Source organism: Sparus aurata, chromosome 12 (assembly GCF_900880675.1).
Source record: "Sparus aurata chromosome 12, fSpaAur1.1, whole genome shotgun sequence".
NCBI classification, from domain to species: Eukaryota; Metazoa; Chordata; class Actinopteri; order Spariformes; family Sparidae; genus Sparus; species Sparus aurata.
The window spans coordinates 28,542,365-28,566,615 of NC_044198.1; the positions used below are offsets into that span (position 1 = coordinate 28,542,365).

Below are 24,251 nucleotides of genomic sequence, written 5' to 3' on the forward strand. Positions count from 1 at the left end.
CATGTTCTCAGCCAAAACTCAACAGTGGTACAAGAAGTATTCTATTAAATCAGTAAGTGCACAATAGAATCAGCTTCATGCAATAAAAGTACATGTTGTGCAGTAAAGTCGCAGTAAACACAGCTGATTACCTTCCGGGTTAACACAGTAAATTTTACATCAGCTGAATTGTGAGAGACTCAGAGTCTTTGCATGCAACTTACCATCGTCTCTAATGTGGCCTCACGTCACACGTTCACACACACAATAGTCTGTTAGATTGTTTGTTTTAATCTTTGTCTTTAACAGAATACTTTTAAACCTTCATGCTGTGTATTTAATATAGAGTTCTCAATGGGCCTGAAAATTACAACCCAACCCGACCTGCGGGTTTTTAAGCCCGAACCCGACACAGCCCGACACACCAGCATGAATTGTCTGCCCGAACTCGCCCCCCCGCACGCCTGCATTGTTTTCCTCATACACTTGTTATCGTAACTTTACGTAGCGGCGTCAGGTCTGCGTCTACCCCTCCCCATGAAGCAGGCAGCCAGACTTACTCTTCACCACTCGTGAACACAAACAATATATGATTTACAACTACTTACAGCAAGAAATGTGTTTTATGAAATGTGTTTTATAAAAAAGGAAGTCCGAGACCCGGGCCGACCCGGCTCATTTGCGTATTTTTTCGGCCCGAACCCAGCCCGAACCTGCGGGTCCGGTCGGGTTTTGTCGGGCCGGCCCAACCGGTTGAGAACTCTAATTTAATATCATACAAGAGTAAATGTTACCAGCCTCTACACTGTCAAGAACTCCAAAATCCTTTGACCATTATGGTTGTTATGGTAATTTTGGTTGAATTCATAAAGTAAATTATTAATCAGAGTTACAAACTTATAGTTTAGTACTGATTTGCTCCAAAGTGATCTAATGTAAACTTGATCTTATTAATAATTGACAATCATCCCTGATAAACCTTTTTTATTATTGCTCACCCAAATTTGGCGAATCCTCTTCATGTTGAATGTAACACTATATATGGTGCCCCGTATGAAGCAGTACACAGTTGGCATCGTTCATAATTGTGCAATATTAATTTCAGTATGTTTAAGCGGTGCTTAAATTTGAGATTCACATCTTGAACTCTTCAGCCAAAAGTCTTTACATGTAACCCCAGTAGTCTACTACAGGAGTAATCGCTTAATTGTACTTACAAACAGTTACAGTGTGGTGCCCGAACATTAACTCCTCATGAGGTGAACCTGTGAGGTCTCTGCTGTGTTGCCAGGTTTCTGTGTTTTCAGTATAAAGTGGAATTGTTTAGTTCAGTAGAGTCTCGTCAGTCCACACAGCAGAATCCCTTCAGTAATGCAGTGTTGGCTCCCTCTAGTGGTCACTACAGAAAGCATCTTTAATGAAACCTCAGTTATAACGGTGCTGTGTGAATCTGTGTCAGACTCAAAGTGTTTCAGTAACAAAGACAAACAGACGATTGTTGAAGAAAGTTCAGCAGAAGATTCAACAGAGTGAAAAAGCTGCTGATGATCCAGTGAAGACACTCTGAACAAACTGAGTTCATCAAGCACAGATTTTATTAATGATTCACTGAACACTGCATCAGTCAGGACATGACTTCATGTGGAATAACACAATATATTACAATCAGTCAAAATATGGATCAACATGTTTCCACGTGGACTGTGTCATCTGAGATATTCTACAAACACGAAGACACATGAAGGAACCAGAGAACCAATCAAATCAAAGGACAGTAGATCACATGACTCTTCAAAAACACTCCAGACTCAGAGTCCTCTGTACAGTGATGAACATGACAAACATCATGTTTAACTGCTTTATATGAGCAGAAGTATGTCAGTGATGTGTTACTGAGACTTGTGTCAACATCAGAGTAACATCACAATAAATCACATAAAAACACATTAGATCAACCTTAAAAACATTCAACTCACACAAAGAAACTAAAGAAAATGTTGAGAAAAAGAAATAATCAGTTCTTATAGTACAGATGGAACAATATTCAGATTGTCAGTTAATCTTTATCATCTTATTACAAGCCAGAGCAGCATCATCATCACAGAGATATGAGTGAAGAGAAGCAGTCTCTCCTCAGTTCTTACAGCACTTTGAGATAACACACATTAACTGGAGCAACAACAGGATGCAAATGATTTCACTCCAGCTGTTATTGACCTTTCTTTACTTGGTGGTTACATGTTCTTGTCTAAAGACACTTTGTTCTTCTCTCATCCAAATGTGACAAAGTGTCAAACATCCAGCAGCTGCACCTTAAACTCCTCCACACATACATCCTGCTGTTATTAACACCGTCACAACACACAGGAAGAGGTTTAACCCCCTCCAGGCTAAACTCCTTTACAATGACTTTACTTCTATTTAGTTTCACAACAACTTATACAACATTATAATATCATGGTGGATATATAAGACACATCTATTCAGACCAGCAAGAGCATAAACATGTGAGCAAAAGCCTGATTATATTGGAGAGAAACATGATGATAACAGCAATGTCAGCACAAATAATATGTATTTCTACAACAGGATGTGACTTTGTGTTAAATGTGTGATATAGAGGAGGGAGCTGTTGTATTCAACATGAAACACCAGGGGGCGTCCCTCACTCCATTTAATGCAGAGCTGTTAGCTGTGCTGATCACATTTCAATGTTCTGATGAAGTTATCACATCAACACTTTATACAAACACACTCAACAACATTTTGTCATGTTTCAACATTATATCAACTGTGTGAAGATGTTTTCTACACTGTCTGCTCTCTGTCATCTTCTTCACTTCATTATTGATCCTTTAACTGCTTTACCAAAATGATTTTAGTTGACCAAATCTGTACTGTAGCGCTGCTCTAAATCGTTTGTCCTTCTCCATTCGTCTCTTCATCTCTTCCAGTTTCTGGATCTTCTCTGTGTCTCCTTTCTCCTTCATCTTCTCAATCAGGAAGTCCAAGTGGACCAGAGTGGACAGTGAATCAACTTTCAGAGCGATCTGCTCCAGTTTGACAACAAGATGGAAGAACTTCTCAAACATCTGATCTTTCTCTTTCTGAAGTTCTTTCATTTCCCTCTGTAGATTTCCCAAAAGGCTTGTTTTCTTGTCACACTCTGATTTCTCCTTTTCATAAGTCCCTTTCAAATCTCGTAAGGTCTTTTTAACTCTTCTTGTCTTGGTCACATAGATCCAGTTTTCTTTCACATGATCTGACACGGGACACTTCCTGGTACATGAAGTGCAGCGGCCATCTTTCATGACCTCACAGTCCTCTGGACTCGGGGCCAGTGTGCATCCAGGATGGTGACAGTTCTCCTCACAGACTGTACAGCAGGTTGCTCCATCATACAACAACCCAAACATCCACTCCCCACCACTGATAGCTTGTTTCTCTTTGTATGGCTTATCAACTTCTACAGTGAACTTGTCATCTTTCTTCATCTCTTCTTCATGTTTCTTCAGAGCTTCCTCGGTCTGTTGGATTTCTCTCTGTTTTAGTTCAGTTAACTGAATCCTCTCTTTCAGGTTTTGGATGCAGGCTGTCAGTCTGATTCGTGAGTCCAGAACCTTCACAGTTGTCTTCAGCTGTTGTGCTTTAGTATTTTTCAGAAAGTCTGTGAACTTCTTCAGTCCTCCAGTTGTTTTTGTAAATGCATGTTGAAGCTCTTCTTCTGGGTCCTCTGTCCTGTCTTCTTGCTGCATGTTATCAAACAGGAAGTGAACAGGCTGATTCTTTTCATCTTTGGCACATTTAATGTTTGCAGCCTCGAGAGCTTTCAGAGCATTTTCAGGTGGCAGACCACTTGAGTGTGTGATGAGGGCGACGATGTTCTGCTCCATGTTTTTACCAAACAGAGACACCACTGAATCGAAGATGTACATCAATCGATCATCCAGTCGATTCTCAGCTGCTTTCAGCACCAGACCCACTGCATGAATCTCATGAACTCCATCATCTGAGCGGAACCAGTCTAATAGTCTTTCACTGACTGCATCATCCTGTTTTATCCCTCTTGTATCTCCGTATCCAGGAGTATCGATGATGGTCAGAGAGTAGGGCAGAGTTTTACCTTCAAATCCAAAGATCTGGTACACGATCACATCTGATGTCTGACTCTCTGATTGGTTTCTCTTCTCCTCCTCTACAATCTGAAACCAGACATCGTCCTCCCACTTCACACCCATGGTGTAGTTGACCAGAGTGTTAATCAGAGTAGATTTTCCTGTTCCTGTTTCTCCCACAAGTAAGATGGTTCTGATTGACTGGTTCAGATCTTTTTCACCAAGAGTCATTCTTCTTAGAGATCCAATCTCCTCTTCCTTTGGTCTCAGCTGGTAGACAGCAGGAGATCCTGAATGGACAAGAAGACTCTTCAAGATGATGTCCTCGTATTTCACTGAGCCTTTTGTTTTCCTGTAGAAGAAGGAGATCATTTAAACATTTAATTTCATGTACAGACTTTAGCCTCCCCTCCTTGTACGTCTCAAACATGTTATTTTTTGTTAATCGTGAAAAAGCTAAATCAAATGAATTAGACTAAAACTAATAAAACTTCTATTTACTGATTGGAACAGAACAAAATATGACAGCTGTATATTAAAGTGTTCTGGTGTTGTAATGGACCTCTGCTGATTTTGAGAAGGTATTAAAACCACTCTGAAGTCAAACACATGTAATTCAAAGTGATTTAAAGAAAGTTTGAAACAATAAACAGGGTTTACATCTTTAAACACTTCAATCAAATCACAACATTAGAAACTATTTGAAAATGGTTTTAGGTGAAAGTTGGTTCCAGTTTTAAAGGCAGAACTTTGCTTTAAGTTTCCACATTTAGCTTCATGAACAATAGAAACGTGTAATAAATGGTTTTCTAGCATTCTGTGATGTAGCTGTTAGCACATACAGGATCAGTGGACCCGCCCAGCTACAATAGATAAAGTCTACCACTATGAATTAACATCTTCAAGAGCTGAGCTGCTGAAACCTAAAGCCACATCTGAAGAACAGAAAGAATCATCTTTACAACTGAATTCAGTCACTGTCAGCAGAAACTCCAGGACATCATCAACAAACTGTGACACATCCAGAGTTCAGAACCATCACAGGGTGAGATCACCACAGTCCCCCATCCTGTCACTTCAACAAGCACCAACAATCACAGACACACTTTTAGAAACCTAAAACCTGATTACACTTGTCTTCATCTAGAAGGAAACTTCAGCAACTGCAACAACACAAGGGACACACAAGTCTTTACCCATCAACACACTGCTGACAAGTTTCATATAAAACAGTTCAGAAACTGCAACACAACATCAGTCATGACATGCTGTCAGAGAGAGAGAGCACTGAAACAACACATCTCAACACAGAACAGCCATTAGTGCAGGAAACATGGCAGAGACCAGAACCAGAACCAGTACTTTAAAAGCTGTGACAGTGTGAACAACAGCTGACTGACATGTGGCTGAGCTGTTGTGTTGGATTGCATTAACATGTGTAGTTGTTGTGAATAAGGAGAAGGTGAAGCTGCTCTATAAACAGGTAATGAATGATGAGACAGTCAAACAGCTGTCTCTTATAAAACATGTTGTCAGTGGAGACGTGATGATTGTTGAACACTGAACATTAACACTGGAGGCACAAACACTGAACGATGGCACGTCATGTTGACATTCTTCTTTCACTCACATTTGCTGGATGTCAAGTGTTTTGCTGCTGATCCAGAAAAGTTTCAGGTCTGACAGTCAGATTGTTGTTGTGACTTTTACATGAAGTGACTCGAGTGTTGATTCAGACATGAGAGCAACATGTTACATTTCTACCACATGAACATAAAGCAGTGCGTGTGTGTCTTTTCCCTGTCTGTCTCTCTGCAGGCATCATGTTCACATCAGTGGAGCTGTGTTCAACCTTTCTTCACTTCTTCAACAGTTACAAACTGATATTTAACTACCAGAAAACAACACAACAGAATAATTAGTGTTCAGGCTGAACACACTGTGACCTCCATCAACATGTGCTGCTGTTAAAGTGATGCACATGTCACTTTGTTGTGTGTGTATAGACTGCTGTGTATATGTGTGTCTACAGCTTCACTTTACTGTCTGTCTGAATTCAGTTTTAAAGGTTGGTTGTGTTACTCACCCTGTTGCCATGGTGACGTCTGGTGTTGGTGTCTGAAGAAACAAAATCAGAACCAGAACTACATTTAATTCATCTGTAATGAAGGAAACTAACACAATGACATGATTCAACACAATTACAATCAAATGTCCAACAGTCTTTAAAAAGCACTTTCCTGACAGCAGACTGAATCATCGACCTGCTTCATCATGTAAATGAGCTGATGACAGATGATATTCTACTTTATTTATGACAAACTGACACTTTCTTCTTTTAAATGAACAAACAGGATCAATAAATAATGTGTCCGTCTTCATTCACTACCACACAAAGTCTTTCTGAAATAAGCTCCATGAGGGAAACTGAAGCGTGACTTCAGCTCTCTACAGTCAGTTCACCATTTGGTGTTCTGATCCAGAGAAATCAAATGTGAGGTATATTAACATAAGTTAATTCAAAGGTGAATAAATACAGAAGGAACTTATTAAATAATTTAAACATGAATACAAAATGTATCAGTCAGTTCAGATCTATTAAACTAAACTGGTTCTGACTAAAGTTGGTTTCTTACCTCTGTTGTAGATTCAGGAGGTGGATCAGTGAATAAAGGTGGATGTTCTTTACTGTTCTTTCTTTTTTCCGTTGATATAATTTTCAGGAAGTTTCCCTCAAACTAAATGTTTGTTCTACTTTTCTGTGCAGAGTCGGTGGAACAAGCTGTACAGTCTGTTGTCCATCAGGGAGTTTCTGTGGAGACATCAGTTTATTATTCATTATTATTGATCTGCTGTGGTCTACTGTCTTTCTCAGACCTTCATGTGTTGTGTACATGCGGGTCCTTATTCCCACAGACATTCTGATATACATACACAGATATACACATATATACATAGACATATATAAAAAAAAAACTTCTTTAACGTTCTCTGATGATTCTAAATGTGAACTACTCCTTATGTTCAGTATACAGGTCACCAAACCACAGGATGTGTTTTATAATGTGTTTACAGCTGCTGATGTCTGTAACATTGTTACTGTGATGATACATGACAGTTAAATATTAAATATGTCTATAATAACCAGATCCTGACATGTAAATGTAACATCTGTCTACCAAACTGTCAACTTGTTTCATTTAATTTAATAACTAATGTATTTTTAAAAACGTTTATGCTTTTTATTCACACAGACGTTTTATTTACATGTCAGGATCTGGTTATTATAGACAGATTCAGTATTTAAGTGTCATTTAATGGAAGGTCACCCCATCATCAGTCCATCAACAAAGAAAAGTAGGAAATAAACAACTTCATGTGTCGTATTCTCCCTTTATATGTTTCTGAATTATTTTTGATTACATTCCTTGAATGATTCATTAATTCTGTAATAACTGAATTTAATTAAATCAGTAATGCAGTGTTGGCTCCCTCTAGTGGTCACTACAGAAAGCATCTTTAATGAAACCTCAGTTATAACGGTGCTGTGTGAATCTGTGTCAGACTCAAAGTGTTTCAGTAACAAAGACAAACAGACGATTGTTGAAGAAAGTTCAGCAGAAGATTCAACAGAGTCAAAAAGCTGCTGATGATCCAGTGAAGACCTGGACAGCAGAGCAGAGTATTTTAAAAAGAAGACAACATTCTGATATTTAACAAATGGCAGAAGTTAAACACATAATCCAGAGTGAAACACCAGAGCCGGCTCTGACCAATCTGGTGCCCTGTTGTATCTGTTTTCATACACTCACACAGAAACTGCATGTATGTATTCAAGATTTTATTTCTTTTAAGTCAGAAATATCACAGTAAATAAAAACTGAATAGAGACAAGTGATAAATTAAAAATAAAATATAAATAAGGCATTGCAGAAACATATTAAAGAATATACAACATACAAAATAGAAACATGCTGTGTCTCTCTGCTGTGCTGAGGTAGAGGACAGGAGCACCTGATGCTGTGTCACTCTGCTGTGCTGAGGTAGAGGACAGGAGCACCTGATGCTGTGTCACTCTGCTGTGCTGAGGTAGAGGACAGGAGCACCTGATGCTGTGTCACTCTGCTGTGCTGAGGTAGAGGACAGGAGCACCTGATGCTGTGTCACTCTGCTGTGCTGAGGTAGAGACAGGAGCACCTGATGCTGTGCTGAGGTAGAGGACAGGAGCACCTGATGCTGTGTCTCTCTGCTGTGCTGAGGTAGAGGACAGGAGCACCTGATGCTGTGTCTCTCTGCTGTGCTGAGGTAGAGGACAGGAGCACCTGATGCTGTGTCTCTCTGCTGTGCTGAGGTAGAGGACAGGAGCACCTGATGCTGTGTCTCTCTGCTGTGCTGAGGTAGAGGACAGGAGCACCTGATGCTGTGTCACTCTGCTGTGCTGAGGTAGAGGACAGGAGCACCTGATGCTGTGTCTCTCTGCTGTGCTGAGGTAGAGGACAGGAGCACCTGATGCTGTGTCTCTCTGCTGTGCTGAGGTAGAGGACAGGAGCACCTGATGCTGTGTCTCTCTGCTGTGTTGAGGTAGAGGACAGGAGCACCTGATGCTGTGTCACTCTGCTGTGCTGAGGTAGAGGACAGGAGCACCTGATGCTGTGTCTCTCTGCTGTGCTGAGGTAGAGGACAGGAGCACCTGATGCTGTGCTGAGGTAGAGGACAGGAACACCTGATGCTGTGCTGAGGTAGAGGACAGGAGCACCTGATGCTGTGTCTCTCTGCTGTGCTGAGGTAGAGGACAGGAACACCTGATGCTGTGCTGAGGTAGAGGACAGGAGCACCTGATGCTGTGTCACTCTGCTGTGCTGAGGTAGAGGGACAGGAGCACCTGATGCTGTGTCTCTCTGCTGTGCTGAGGTAGAGGACAGGAGCACCTGATGCTGTGTCTCTCTGCTGTGCTGAGGTAGAGGACAGGAGCACCTGATGCTGTGTCTCTCTGCTGTGCTGAGGTAGAGGACAGGAGCACCTGATGCTGTGTCACTCTGCTGTGCTGAGGTAGAGGACAGGAGCACCTGATGCTGTGTCACTCTGCTGTGCTGAGGTAGAGGACAGGAGCACCTGATGCTGTGTCTCTCTGCTGTGCTGAGGTAGAGGACAGGAGCACCTGATGCTGTGTCTCTCTGCTGTGCTGAGGTAGAGGACAGGAGCACCTGATGCTGTGTCTCTCTGCTGTGCTGAGGTAGAGGACAGGAGCACCTGATGCTGTGTCTCTCTGCTGTGCTGAGGTAGAGGACAGGAGCACCTGATGCTGTGTCACTCTGCTGTGCTGAGGTAGAGGACAGGAGCACCTGATGCTGTGTCTCTCTGCTGTGCTGAGGTAGAGGACAGGAGCACCTGATGCTGTGTCTCTCTGCTGTGCTGAGGTAGAGGACAGGAGCACCTGATGCTGTGTCTCTCTGCTGTGCTGAGGTAGAGGACAGGAGCACCTGATGCTGTGTCTCTCTGCTGTGCTGAGGTAGAGGACAGGAACACCTGATGCTGTGTCTCTCTGCTGTGCTGAGGTAGAGGACAGGAGCACCTGATGCTGTGTCACTCTGCTGTGCTGAGGTAGAGGACAGGAGCACCTGATGCTGTGTCACTCTGCTGTGCTGAGGTAGAGGACAGGAGCACCTGATGCTGTGCTGAGGTAGAGGACAGGAGCACCTGATGCTGTGTCACTCTGCTGTGCTGAGGTAGAGGGACAGGAGCACCTGATGCTGTGTCACTCTGCTGTGCTGAGGTAGAGGGACAGGAGCACCTGATGCTGTGTCACTCTGCTGTGCTGAGGTAGAGGACAGGAGCACCTGATGCTGTGTCTCTCTGCTGTGCTGAGGTAGAGGACAGGAGCACCTGATGCTGTGTCTCTCTGCTGTGCTGAGGTAGAGGACAGGAGCACCTGATGCTGTGTCTCTCTGCTGTGCTGAGGTAGAGGACAGGAGCACCTGATGCTGTGTCTCTCTGCTGTGCTGAGGTAGAGGACAGGAGCACCTGATGCTGTGTCTCTCTGCTGTGCTGAGGTAGAGGACAGGAGCACCTGATGCTGTGTCTCTCTGCTGTGCTGAGGTAGAGGACAGGAGCACCTGATGCTGTGTCTCTCTGCTGTGCTGAGGTAGAGGACAGGAGCACCTGATGCTGTGTCTCTCTGCTGTGCTGAGGTAGAGGACAGGAGCACCTGATGCTGTGTCACTCTGCTGTGCTGAGGTAGAGGACAGGAGCACCTGATGCTGTGTCTCTCTGCTGTGCTGAGGTAGAGGACAGGAGCACCTGATGCTGTGTCACTCTGCTGTGCTGAGGTAGAGGACAGGAGCACCTGATGCTGTGTCTCTCTGCTGTGCTGAGGTAGAGGACAGGAGCACCTGATGCTGTGCTGAGGTAGAGGACAGGAGCACCTGATGCTGTGTCTCTCTGCTGTGCTGAGGTAGAGGACAGGAGCACCTGATGCTGTGTCTCTCTGCTGTGCTGAGGTAGAGGACAGGAACACCTGATGCTGTGTCTCTCTGCTGTGCTGAGGTAGAGGACAGGAGCACCTGATGCTGTGTCACTCTGCTGTGCTGAGGTAGAGGACAGGAGCACCTGATGCTGTGTCCCTCTGCTGTGCTGAGGTAGAGGACAGGAGCACCTGATGCTGTGTCACTCTGCTGTGCTGAGGTAGAGGACAGGAGCACCTGATGCTGTGCTGAGGTAGAGGACAGGAGCACCTGATGCTGTGTCACTCTGCTGTGCTGAGGTAGAGGGACAGGAGCACCTGATGCTGTGTCACTCTGCTGTGCTGAGGTAGAGGGACAGGAGCACCTGATGCTGTGTCACTCTGCTGTGCTGAGGTAGAGGACAGGAGCACCTGATGCTGTGTCTCTCTGCTGTGCTGAGGTAGAGGACAGGAGCACCTGATGCTGTGTCTCTCTGCTGTGCTGAGGTAGAGGACAGGAGCACCTGATGCTGTGTCTCTCTGCTGTGCTGAGGTAGAGGACAGGAGCACCTGATGCTGTGTCTCTCTGCTGTACTGAGGTAGAGGACAGGAGCACCTGATGCTGTGTCTCTCTGCTGTGCTGAGGTAGAGGACAGGAGCACCTGATGCTGTGTAACTCTGCTGTGCTGAGGTAGAGGACAGGAGCACCTGATGCTGTGCTGAGGTAGAGGACAGGAGCACCTGATGCTGTGTAACTCTGCTGTGCTGAGGTAGAGGACAGGAGCACCTGATGCTGTGTCTCTCTGCTGTGCTGAGGTAGAGGACAGGAACACCTGATGCTGTGCTGAGGTAGAGGACAGGAGCACCTGATGCTGTGTCACTCTGCTGTGCTGAGGTAGAGGACAGGAGCACCTGATGCTGTGTCACTCTGTGCTGAGGTAGAGGACAGGAGCACCTGATGCTGTGCTGAGGTAGAGGACAGGAGCACCTGATGCTGTGTCACTCTGCTGTGCTGAGGTAGAGGACAGGAGCACCTGATGCTGTGTCACTCTGCTGTGCTGAGGTAGAGGACAGGAGCACCTGATGCTGTGTCTCTCTGCTGTGCTGAGGTAGAGGACAGGAGCACCTGATGCTGTGTCTCTCTGCTGTGCTGAGGTAGAGGACAGGAGCACCTGATGCTGTGTCTCTCTGCTGTGCTGAGGTAGAGGACAGGAGCACCTGATGCTGTGTCACTCTGCTGTGCTGAGGTAGAGGACAGGAGCACCTGATGCTGTGTCACTCTGCTGTGCTGAGGTAGAGGACAGGAGCACCTGATGCTGTGTCTCTCTGCTGTGCTGAGGTAGAGGACAGGAGCACCTGATGCTGTGTCACTCTGCTGTGCTGAGGTAGAGGACAGGAGCACCTGATGCTGTGTCTCTCTGCTGTGCTGAGGTAGAGGACAGGAGCACCTGATGCTGTGTCACTCTGTGCTGAGGTAGAGGACAGGAGCACCTGATGCTGTGTCTCTCTGCTGTGCTGAGGTAGAGGACAGGAGCACCTGATGCTGTGTCACTCTGTGCTGAGGTAGAGGACAGGAGCACCTGATGCTGTGTCTCTCTGCTGTGCTGAGGTAGAGGACAGGAGCACCTGATGCTGTGTCTCTCTGCTGTGCTGAGGTAGAGGACAGGAGCACCTGATGCTGTGTCTCTCTGCTGTGCTGAGGTAGAGGACAGGAGCACCTGATGCTGTGTCTCTCTGCTGTGCTGAGGTAGAGGACAGGAGCACCTGATGCTGTGTCTCTCTGCTGTGCTGAGGTAGAGGACAGGAGCACCTGATGCTGTGTCACTCTGCTGTGCTGAGGTAGAGGACAGGAGCACCTGATGCTGTGTCTCTCTGCTGTGCTGAGGTAGAGGACAGGAGCACCTGATGCTGTGTCTCTCTGCTGTGCTGAGGTAGAGGACAGGAGCACCTGATGCTGTGTCTCTCTGCTGTGCTGAGGTAGAGGACAGGAGCACCTGATGCTGTGTCACTCTGCTGTGCTGAGGTAGAGGACAGGAGCACCTGATGCTGTGTCTCTCTGCTGTGCTGAGGTAGAGGACAGGAACACCTGATGCTGTGCTGAGGTAGAGGACAGGAGCACCTGATGCTGTGTCACTTGGCTGCTGGTGAAATATGTTAAAGAGAAGTATATGTGAAAACTGCATGTTAGATTTAATAGAAAAACAGATTGGTGTGTGCTATACATAATACTAATGTAGACTAATAATAAAAAATATGATGAGATTCATTCAACTTTATTGTCATTGTAATATAATTCAGTCTAACCAGAGGGCAAGTGCAGTGTATATATTTCGCCTATGAATGATATGGGAAAGCTAACGTGTGGAATATTAACAGTAATACACTTCAACTGCACTTTAACACTGATGTAACTTTAACAAACATAAACTGTGACAGTAATCCAAAGGTTCACAACGACCCTGTTACAAAGAGGATGGAAAACTAACGGCATTTAAACTGACATAAAAGCAGGAAAGACACCTGTAAAATAACACCTGAACAGGCCTAACGTTAACTTTTCAAACATCTCTGATAAATTTAAGGTGAAGTACATTAACTTGCGTCGACTCAGCTATTTATTGATTATTAATCAATGCTGCTATCGTCTGAAGTAAGCTAGCAAGCTAACACTCTGCTCCAACAACGATCATTAAACTATTATTTTCATTCGCTTCATCACATTGACGTCACTGTACCTGTATCTTCTCCAAGTTGTTCTTCCTCTTCTTTACTTCTCTTCCTTCACTCCGCGCCGGATGGTTTCAGTGTTTTGTACCTTGTGGTTCCGCTACAGTATCAATAATATACATTGGCGCCGCCAGCCGGAATCCTGTACGCACTGTGCATACTTTTTTTGAAGGTGAAAAAAAAAAAAAGTGTGCTAGTGAGCACCATACATATGTCTTCTACAAATCCCGACCACGTTTGCAAAGTTTGGATGAAAACAAATGCTGCAGGTCTGCAGTGCACTGTCCAGGGTGCTGAACCGGGACGGATTGGAAGGTTCGACGGGCTAGATATTTAAATTGTGCAAATCAGCGGGTGACACCAAACAACGTCTGCCCAGCAAGTCAGAGCTTTTCTTTCTGTCGCACAGTGACCTGGAGAGACGCAGCCACATCTGAGAGGACGATCGCGCGTGTGTGCGCAATTGCGCACAGCGTGTGTTGCCCCTTCTCCACTACACAGTACAGCTCAGCTCTACTCCACTAAGTTTAGGTGCTTTTCCATCACAACTGAGTTCTTCATAGTTCCTCCTCAGCGGGGGCGACGTCGTCATATCATGGCGGCTACAGTCGCGTCATATCGTTCTCTTTTCTCTCCTCTGGTCAGCTCCAAACTCACTCGTCTGCACCGTGATTACGGACCACAGCGTGGTTTTCCACACAGCAGCCATTTAACTCGTGTCAGAATAACCACAGTCTCACAGATCATGTGGGTGCTGCAATCTGTTATTTCACTGATACTGAAAACATTAGATTTTGTCTTAAAAAAGCATTTTTCCATTTGTTGTATTTGCCGTTTCTGTGCGTACTTTGAAATTGAATCCTGGCGGCGATGTCAGCATTCTTTCAATGAAGCAAAATAAAGTCTTTCTCAAGTGGCTCTTTGCTCCATTTTCAGCTTTTCTAAAATCCTGCACATTTTTAAAGTATCTCATCGTTCCTGTTGGAAGTGTTCTTACCTGCTGTCGCCTCACAGAGCTGTGATGTTGAGGAGGAGCAGGGAGCAGTATTTATAGAGCTGGGAGGGGGGATGCTCTGTGGTCACCTGATTTCATAGAAACAGCCTCAGTTAGAAGAAGCTGCCCCTACAGAGAGACTGCAGAGACTTAATGTGAGTTACTGTTCAGTTTCAGTTTCTGTTTCACAAACTGTTTCCCTGAAGTCTGTGACAACACATCCTCAGAAGAACCTTTCTATAAAACTTAACAGTGCTTTACATTAAAGACACTGCAAGAACATGAAACATTCTTTAAAGGCAAACAAATGAAAATAGAGGATAAAATAGATCAAATATAATATTGAACAGTGGAATATAAATGCAAGATATGAAAGAAAAGTCCCACGTTTAAAGGAACAGTTCACCCAGAAAGTAAAGTTCAGTCATTATCTAAAACATCTTGGATGATCATAATCAGAGATCACTTAAACCTTTGGTGTCATCAACTGTTAATAAATCAACAGTAGAAGTGACGGCTGTGTTTAATAGTGAAAGAAAGAACATTTCCACAAGAAATGTGAAGAGAACTTAAGAGACCGACACTAAACAGCTGTGTGGCCTTAAAGAAAACACTAATCAGTGAAGCTAACCTGAAATAATCTTCAGTTTGTCTCCCACAGTGATGGGAGTGTAAGAAGAGAGGAGGATGAAGTGACGTACCCATCATCCTTGTGCCTACTGTACAGGTCTGTAGGGGGCAGTGTTATGATCTGGGGATGATTCAGTTGGTCAGGTTTAGGTTCAGCAACATTATGTGCCCAAAAAATGAGTTCAGCTGACGACCTGAATGTACTGGAATCAAAGCTGAATGCGATTTTAGATATGAGAGTGAATGACTTTTGTTTTGCCTGGTGTTTGATACCTGCAGGAATAAAACAATGTGTTTGACTCAAGAGCTTTGGTTTGTTAACCGTTTAGCTGAGGATGCATTGTCACATATGGCTGCTTCTCAGGTAACTCAGTCCAGATACCAGTTATCTGACAACACACCTACATAAGCTTTTACTTCTGGTATGTAGGTGTCTCATACGGGTCAACACGGTGTCTGATCTACAGCTGGGCAGGGTGTTGTTCAGATGCTAAATGTTACTATTGGATCCAAAGTTCCATTAATTGACTGGTTTCCTGTCTAGTGTCACTCAGGCCACAAGAAAACCTGATAGATACTTTTTGTCAAGGAAAGAGAAGCTGTGAAATTACCTCTGGTATGTAAGAGGGAATTGTAGATCTAGTATAGTGTTAGGCATTCTGTCAGGAAGATTAGCTGTAATATCTAATCTTGTCTAGATACTTTTTGGGTAAATTGTTGTGAAACTGTTTAAACTGAGTGTTAACAGGCAGTTTCGCCCAAGTCCACTGTGACCAATAGGCTTGATTGCAGGGCGGAGCCAAGTCTGCATGAGTGAATCTAGTACATATGGGCTGATCACTACAGCGTCAGGACAGCCGAACTAAGACTTAGGAAGTCTCTCTGTGGGAGTCTATCGAGGAAGTCAGAGTAACTCACTGTCCACCACCGATTGTAGCCATGAGTTCAACCCAATCCCACTCAGGACATCAAACCGGATAAGATTTCACAGGAGACACATTGCTCGAGGCTGTAACCCAGCCAATCCCTGCTATCCAACTTTCTCCACCAGTACTGAACTTCAAGTACTGGGGGGGCTATGGAACTGCCAGTCTGCACTCAAGAAGGTGGACACCATTGCAGCCTGTGCCTCCCTGCAGACTCTCCACTTCCTGGCCCTCACTGAGACCTGGATCACCCCAGAAAACTGGACTCCTCTTCTCCTCCATGTGGTCCTACCAGGTCCTTCCTCTGGACCACCTTCCCAGATCTGCTTTTGAATTCCATGCTGTCTCTGTCACACTTCCTTTCGAACTCAACATTGTGGTGATCTCTCGCCCTCCCAGTCCTCAACGTGACTTCTTTGATGGATGCACTCCTGAGCTGCTCCCCTGACGATGGCACACCACTCGTTGTCCTGGGCTACTTCAACATCCCTCCAGAGAAGCTGCACTCACCTGAATTCATCGACTTCTTCTCCACATTCAACCTCACACTCTCCCCCTCTCCACCGACCCACTGGGCCAGAAACCAACTTGACCTTGTCTTCACAAGGTCCTGCAGAACTCAGAAAATCATATCATCCTGATGACCTTGCTCGCTACCAACACCTCCTCTCTGACTTCACCTCAACGTATCAGCAGACAAATCTGCCTTCTACCTGTCAAAGATCAACTCTGCCTCCAGACCCAGGAAACTATTCTCCTTATTCTCTTCTCACCCCTCAGACCCCTCCTCCTCTTTCCTCCTCACTGCTGATGACTTTGCAACTTACTTTACCAAGAAAGTAAAAGACATCAGCTCCTCATTTACTCCTCTGCCCATCCAGAAATCACCTCCTCCGACCTCACCTCCGAAGGCCTTATCTGCTTCAGCCCTCTCTCCTCTGAAGATGTTCTCAAACTCGTGATGTCTAACCGGGCCACCAACTGTTTCCTTGACCCGATTTTTCAAAACATCCCTCACGACATCCCGCCATTCCTCACCACCCTGATCAACTCCTCCCTCACTTCAGGCCTCCAGCTCCTTTCAAGTCAGCCACAGTAAAGCCACTCCTAAAGAAATCCACCCCAGACTCAGCTGACATCTGAAACTACAAACCTGTATCTCTTCTTTCATTCCCCTCTAAAACCCTGGAAAGTCCCATCTTCAACCAACTGTCCTCCTGGTTCACATCATGCCTGACAGATCGCACCTTTCAGGTCACATGGAACGGCTCCTTGTCCAAACTCTGTTTTCCGGACACTGGTGTCCCTCAAGGCTCATCACTAGGACCGCCTCTGTTTTCACTATACATAGATCACTAGGCTCTGCAGTCACATCACATGGATTCTCTGACCACTGTTATGCTGACAACACCCAACTGTTCCTCTCTTTTCCCTAATCCTCCAACAGCCACGTTGTGATTGTAGGAACACAAGCCTTTGTCTCTGCATCTTAAAGTGGTCTCATTTCGGCCATGATTACCCAAATCGACTCCTTTTCCAGCATATGGGACTGAAAGTCCCCATATCCTGGCCTGGCAAATCCTCTCTTCTCCACAAAGTGAGAGAATGTTGTTTATCTTGCTATAAACAGATCACCAGAGATCTACTTTTAGTAATTTACAACGACTAAAGCACATCTGGTCTGTTCCTCTTCCTCCAAAGAAGATGAACCCCTGTTCCTCAGGTCAAACAAGGTCAAGCCCGATGGAGTTTTCTTTGGTCACACCAAAAGGAAGAAGGACTGGTTTCTAACATAGATGTGGTGATTTAAGATGTTTTACTAATCTACGTTTCTCTCCCTCTGGAACATTCTCCAGTGGGGGAAGGCTTAATGGGAAACCTAATCTGTGTGTTCTTCTCCTCACATGTCCAACTGTTATTTACGACCGTTGTTGTTCCTGGGTCTGACATACCAGTCCCCCCTTGCAGTCTTCTGTTCTCACCCAAATTCAAATACGTCCTAAATAACTGATAAACTACAATTCCAACTTCTTAATTTTAGCAGATTCCAAAAATAGCGTAAGAAAGTCATTCAACTGATCTTTCTTATGTTATTGTGAAGCCCAGATGAAGTTTATGACTCAATAAGTTTGAGGTCAACAGAAACCCCCTCCCCTTTGTCGATGGAGGAGAGATTTGAAGATCAGCATTCCTTGTGTAATACTTGTATTATTTACCAGTTAAATGTCTGATATGTTTTGTTAAAGATAGAACTACAAGGAATATGTATAAGTCCTTGGTTCTACTGTGTATTGTATACTTTATTGTTATATGTTGTATACCTTGGTGCTTCATGTTTTTATCAGGTTATAATTCTCTTGAATGACAAATAATCATTATCATGTTGCATCTTTTCACGAAGGCAAAAATTCGACTTTTAAGATGGTGAAGTTTTGGGAAGGTTAAAACACGATTTCAAAATGTTAAATACAATAGTGTAGTTAGATTAACTTTTGGGAGCCTCAACTCAGATCACAGGAGGTGTGACACTGTCAGCCGGCCCCTGCTGCAGGTCATAAAACAGACACTCTCCCCTGCTCTCATTTTTTCTTCTTCTCCGGGTTCTCTCCCTGTCCTCTTCTCCCCCTGCTTCTTCTCCCTTCTCTTCTCTTCTCTTCACTTCTTTGTTTTTCATTTTTATTTTTATTTTTAAAGTAATCTTTACTTTTATTTTTGCAACAAGCTCTAAGACAAGCGAATTGAATCCCTACTGTAAGTATTTTACTTTTATTCAAGTTTTTAATAGAACAAATTCTTTTCTTTTTGATTTTATACTGTTAAAGTATCACCGCCTGATTCAGAAGAAGTTGAATTAGCTTCAGAATCAGAACTTGAGTACCACTATTTGAAACCACCAAGAAAAGTCTTTTTCAAGACTGTGATCATCTGATGAAGAACGTTGCAAGCCTTGCAAGGAGTCTCCAATGAAAGAGACTTTGTGTGCTCCCAGCCGAGACCGACTCTGCCCCCAGCGCTCCAAAGGCGGAAACCCCGCTGGGCCTTCGGACCAAGAGTTCCTCAACAGAGTACCGGCCTTCCCTCTGGCTACTGGACCGACGCGCCGTACCGTAGTCCAACCCAGAACTCTCAAGAACACCAAACTTCAGTGCCTCCTGACTCCCAGACAAAACAGGCTGAACGTCTTCATGCGTGAGAATGAGTGGTGTCTAAAGTTCTGACTTCTGTCAAAGTTCTGACTTCTGTCTAAGTTCTAACTTCTATCTTATGAACTTAAGAGAATTAAGATTAGGGTCTCATAGTATTGAAAATTACTCCCGTAATATTTAATATATATAACCCGACCCTTTAACTTTACCAGCTACCGACGGTCACGCGACTTTAGTAATTTCCTTATTACAGTCTTTACCTTTTCTGTTATCTGTTGTTTGTCTAAAATTGTCATGTCCTTTATTTTACCCCAAATTATTTAGTCAATAAACATATATATCCAGTCTTTGTCTGGAACTTAATTAATTAACGTGGAGAACCGATGGATACGTGCAAAGAATTCACTACTTCAGAATATTGAGACTGAATAAATTGATTTTGAATGGACTCTAACTGTCCAAGCCAACTTGTACAGTTAGGTGTTTGGAATAATGTCCTCTGGATTATTCCAATAACTAAACACGGAGGTGGTGCCCCATTTTACGAGTGTAATATTAATTTCCAGTGATTAATTATCATATATATATCAAAGTAGTGTGTGAGCAGTGTCTCCTACATTATATATTTATGGTGCTGTCCATGTCAGGACCACATACTATCCTACATGATGCTCATCTCTGATTGTTTGCAGACATCTCTAATCACACACACACACATCAGTTTACAGACTCGCTTGGACAGCTGCACATCACCTCAAATTCAACCTTAGTAACAACTGAATTCCACTTCATCCCGGAGAAAGACTTCCCTCACATGGACCTGTCAGTCACTGTTGAGGATGTCACGGTATGGCCTTTGTCGACGGCGAGGAACCTGGGCGTACTCCTCGACGACGGACTGTCCTGCACCCCCAGCATCACTGCTGTGGCCCGATCCTGCTGATTCGCCCTCAACAACATCCACAGGATCTGATCTTTCACGACGCAACTCCTGGTCCAAGCTCCTGTCATCTCCCACCTACTACTACTGCAACTCCCTTGGCTGGACTCTCAGCGTCTGTGACTAAACCGTTGCATCTTATCCAGAACACTGCAGCGTGCCTCGTTTACAATCTACCCAAATTCTCCCATGTGACCCGCCTCCTCCATGACCTCCAGTGGCTGTCTGTTGCGGCCAGCATCCAATTCAAGACGTTGGTGCTGGCCTTCAAGGCCGTCAACAGAACTGTACTTGTAAACCTCTAAACACTGATCAGACCACACGCCCCAGTGACAGCAGTTCGCCATTGATTAGAGCAAACAAAGCTGCTCAGCAAAGTCACGACTCTCCCCTGTTTTGGCACCTCAGTGGTGGAACGAACTCCCGACCAACGTCAGGACAGCAGAGTCACTCTCTGTCTTCCGCAAAAGACTCAAGACTCATCTGTTCAGACTTCACCTCGACCCCACATGACATGACTCCCAAAATGAGGTCAGCTGACGACCTGAATGTAATGGATGAACAGGTTTCTCCATCAATAGATTTTCTTCTTCCCTGATGACAACGCCATGATTTATCGGGCTCAAACTGTGACAGAGGTTCAGAGAGCAGGAGACATTATGTTCACACCATCGTCTTGAATCAAAGCTGAAGACGATTTTAGATTTTTTTTTTGTTTGATGCCTGCAGGAATAAAACAACACGTTTGACTGGAGAACTTTGGATTATTCACCGTATAGCTGAGGATGCAATGTCACACTAACCTCAGAACAGATACCAGATCTGTCACTTCTGTCCTACATTCTTACTTCAGTTATATTTCCACTGCAGGACACGTGGAAGAGTTTACAGTGTGGTATTAGTACTTTTACTTCACTCAAAGACCTCAATACTTACTAAACTTTGCACTTGACTCAGTTTTGATTAAATTCCATATTTTGAATTATGATTTGTGGCTTTTTTTTTCGAGTAATTTCTTTGGTAACAGCAACTCTCTGCACAAACACCGCCTGAGGACCGCCGAGGAGCGCTTTAACGCACCATCGATCTCAGACACTCCTGATGGCAGTGAACGCCACACATTTATTTCATCGTTCTGAAGTGACGTGTTTATCACATCTCACACACACACACACACACACACACACATCAGTTTACAGCTGCTTTGTGTCAGCATCCTACTGATGTTCTTCTTCTTCTTCTTCTTCTTCTTCTTCTTCAGAGTTTCAGCAGAAACACGTTGTGCTGCTGCTGCTGTGCAACACTGTGTCGCCCTCTGGTGGCTTAAAGAAACATGACAACAGGAAACAACAGCTCATTAAAACAGTTCAGTTCTTTATGACTCATCAGTTTATTTCAACTGACAGAGAGAAACATTCTCATTTCCTTAAATGAAGAAGACACATAGATTAATACATTTTAACAAGATTAAATCAGTCAATTAAACTGTATTTATACATTTCACACAAATCAAAATGAAATTCAAAGTGTTTTACAAGTGATCAATAAAATGGATTTAGAAACTAATGTGTGTTATGAAATATGGATGTTAAAATTATGAAAAATAAAGAAGAATATAAGCAAGGAAGTAACAGAAGTTCAATAATAAAATACTTAAAACATGGTTAAGAATATTAATGAAATGAAATTAAAATGTAAAATGATAAAATGTGAATAAAACAGAATACATTTTAATATAAAGGATAAATACATAATTAATAGGTATAAAAACTAAGACTATTGAATGGTAACACACTACATCCAGCTCCTCTCAGAGCTTCAGAATAAAAGATAAATATCTTAAAATCAAATATCAAATTAGAGTGAGAAAATATATTGTTAAAAATGTTCATTCTTTCCTTCTTAAATGTATTTTTATTACAATTATTAAATCTTTTGCCAGAAGAATCACATATTTACAAAATAATGATTCAATATAATTTTACTACAGTAGAAAATAAAAAAAAAACTTTTTCAGACAAAATATACAACAATGAAAAAGTGTTTCAAGTGTCATAACATAATGAATAAATAATAATATCATGTTGAATGTGACAGTACAGTGAGAATCAGGAGAAACGAACAGCTTGATGTTCACGTTATTACAAAGTGATTACAGATGAAAATACTGTGAAATATGAGAACCAGAGAAGAAAAAGACGACTGACTGAAGGAGAAGTGATGAAAGTCGTCTGAGCTTCCTGTCGTTGTTCTCATCTTCTCACTTTGTGCCTCGTTTGGTCACAATAATTGATTTAATGGATTTTAATGTTTTCTGTATTTAGTGTTTGAAACCTTTTATTGATTCATTTTGTAGTAGATAGTAGATTAAGAATAGTAGATTACTATGCTTCTGTTTTGAACATCTTCTGCTGTCACATCAATAAAAATCTTTTCTCATTTTATAATCAGCTCATTCTGAAACATGAGTTTCACATTTGAGCTGGTGGAGGGAAATTAAAGGTGCAACATGTGTTTTAGATCAACAGAATGTGAAGAATCCAGACAGTCTAATATGACAGCTAACTGCATGGCTAACTGAGCTACAGTTAGCAGCTATAAGTGGTTCCCCTGTTACATGCTGCTCTCTGTCTGTGTGGAGTACACATGAGACAATTCTTACATATTGCACCTTTAAACCTTTAACTCTAACCCACTGTTTTTACAAAACACTCAGCAGATTAATTGATAATTAAAATAGTTTTGTTTGTTTTTTTACAAAAGAAAATCCAAAACAGCAAAACTGTTCACAGCTCAACAGAAACACTGAACCACGCTGATCTCGACATGCTGTTCATCCACAAAGAGGGACGAAGGCAATTTAAACAAATATGAATAAAAGTAATAATATCAATAAATAAAGAATTAGTAACCTTTACAATAAGAAAGTGTAACTCTTTGGTTACATTCATTCAGTATAATTGTCACAAAATGTATCACAGCAGTTTTATAAACTCAAGATGTCACAGATAATTATCTGACTCTCGTGAACGACACTGATAAAATAATCGATAACAGAAACCACGTCTACGTTGTGTTGCGTCTACACCGCTGCAACAGTTCAGTGTGTTTGTTCTTCTTCTTCTCTGTTTTTATTGGCTGCTAACAAGAAAACTTTAAAGGTGCACATCACCACCTGCTGTGTGGAGATGCTGCTTGTTGAGTCGACACAAACAATCCATCTTTCTATCATCAACTATAATTTGTTTATCTCCTGATAGCCGATGATGTGAATGTTCTATTATATCATGAATCCACTACTGCTGTAGCAAAATAATTTCCCTGTCTGGGATCATTAAAGTAATTCTATCTATCCCTGATAGGAGCACATCTGATGATCAATACGTCTCCACATAAAGGTTCACTGTTTTCTCATCCATTGCACTCTTTCTTTTTTTTTGTGATTATATTTTTATTTGGAAAAGAAGACATTTCATCATATAGAGTTTCTTTAATGTTACATATCACTCTTTTCCAGTTTTTCTTTTTTACAATTGTGTGCAAAGAACACATACAGGAAAATAATCTGGAAGCATTAGAAACCAAACAGACTGTCTCTTCCCGAGCTGTGGCTCACCTGTAGAGCTCTGCCCGCTGTAAGGTGCGTCGCTTTCATACAGATACTCAGCTCTTATTCTAAGTAATTATAACTCTATACAACAGGACTGAAGGGAGCTGACATTTCTACATTTCTCTCTGCAATAGAAGGAGTTTGAAACGTCAGTGGAGTCAAACAAAGTCTGCTCACAATGAGGTTATAAATTCAATCTATTTGTTCAAAATTTGGTAGAATTCGTCTGTTCCTTAATGTGTAAGTCAATGTTTCCATCTTAAATATATCTAAAATGAAGCCATACTAATCTTCCTCTGTAGGTGATGTTGTATTCAGCCATTTTCTGGTGATGGATTTTTTGCTCGCAGACAAAATGACCTGCAGCATCTTTGTATCCCTCCTTTGTTTCAGAACCACAACATGGCCTGAGTAAAGTGCATGTTCATGAGTATATTAATTTTGAATACCATGCACAGTGTTTTGTAGAAACCTTCCAATATGAACTAATTTTTAGGGAATTCCCAGAGGTGCATACTCTTTCATCACAGTCTCTGATGATGATGAAAATTACTTCACTAATTTGGATCCATATTCATCAACAAAACTGTCAAACTGTCATGAAACATTCACCCTGTCATCAGTATGATTATAATAATCGTGTGTTATTGGTGTATAAAGGTTATCAGTGTGTTTGTTGGCAGTTTGTCGGTGGATAACTGTATAAACTGTTGTTGTGTCTGCAGGTGGAGTGGATGAGGCTGCC

At 42.9% G+C, this 24,251-nt stretch overlaps 1 protein-coding gene across 1 annotated transcript; it reads right to left on the minus strand.

Moving 5' to 3' along the window:
- Nucleotides 1-1,555: 1,555 nt before the first annotated feature.
- Nucleotides 1,556-6,927, minus strand: LOC115592678 (uncharacterized). Its single transcript, XM_030435720.1, has 3 exons — nucleotides 6,731-6,927; nucleotides 6,181-6,212; nucleotides 1,556-4,446 (listed from the first exon to the last, which is right to left on the minus strand). The coding sequence occupies exons 2-3, from the start codon at nucleotides 6,189-6,191 to the stop codon at nucleotides 2,844-2,846; spliced, it is 1,614 nt and encodes a 537-aa protein (XP_030291580.1). The 5' UTR covers nucleotides 6,192-6,212; nucleotides 6,731-6,927; the 3' UTR covers nucleotides 1,556-2,843.
- Between the last annotated feature and the right edge of the window lie 17,324 nt (nucleotides 6,928-24,251).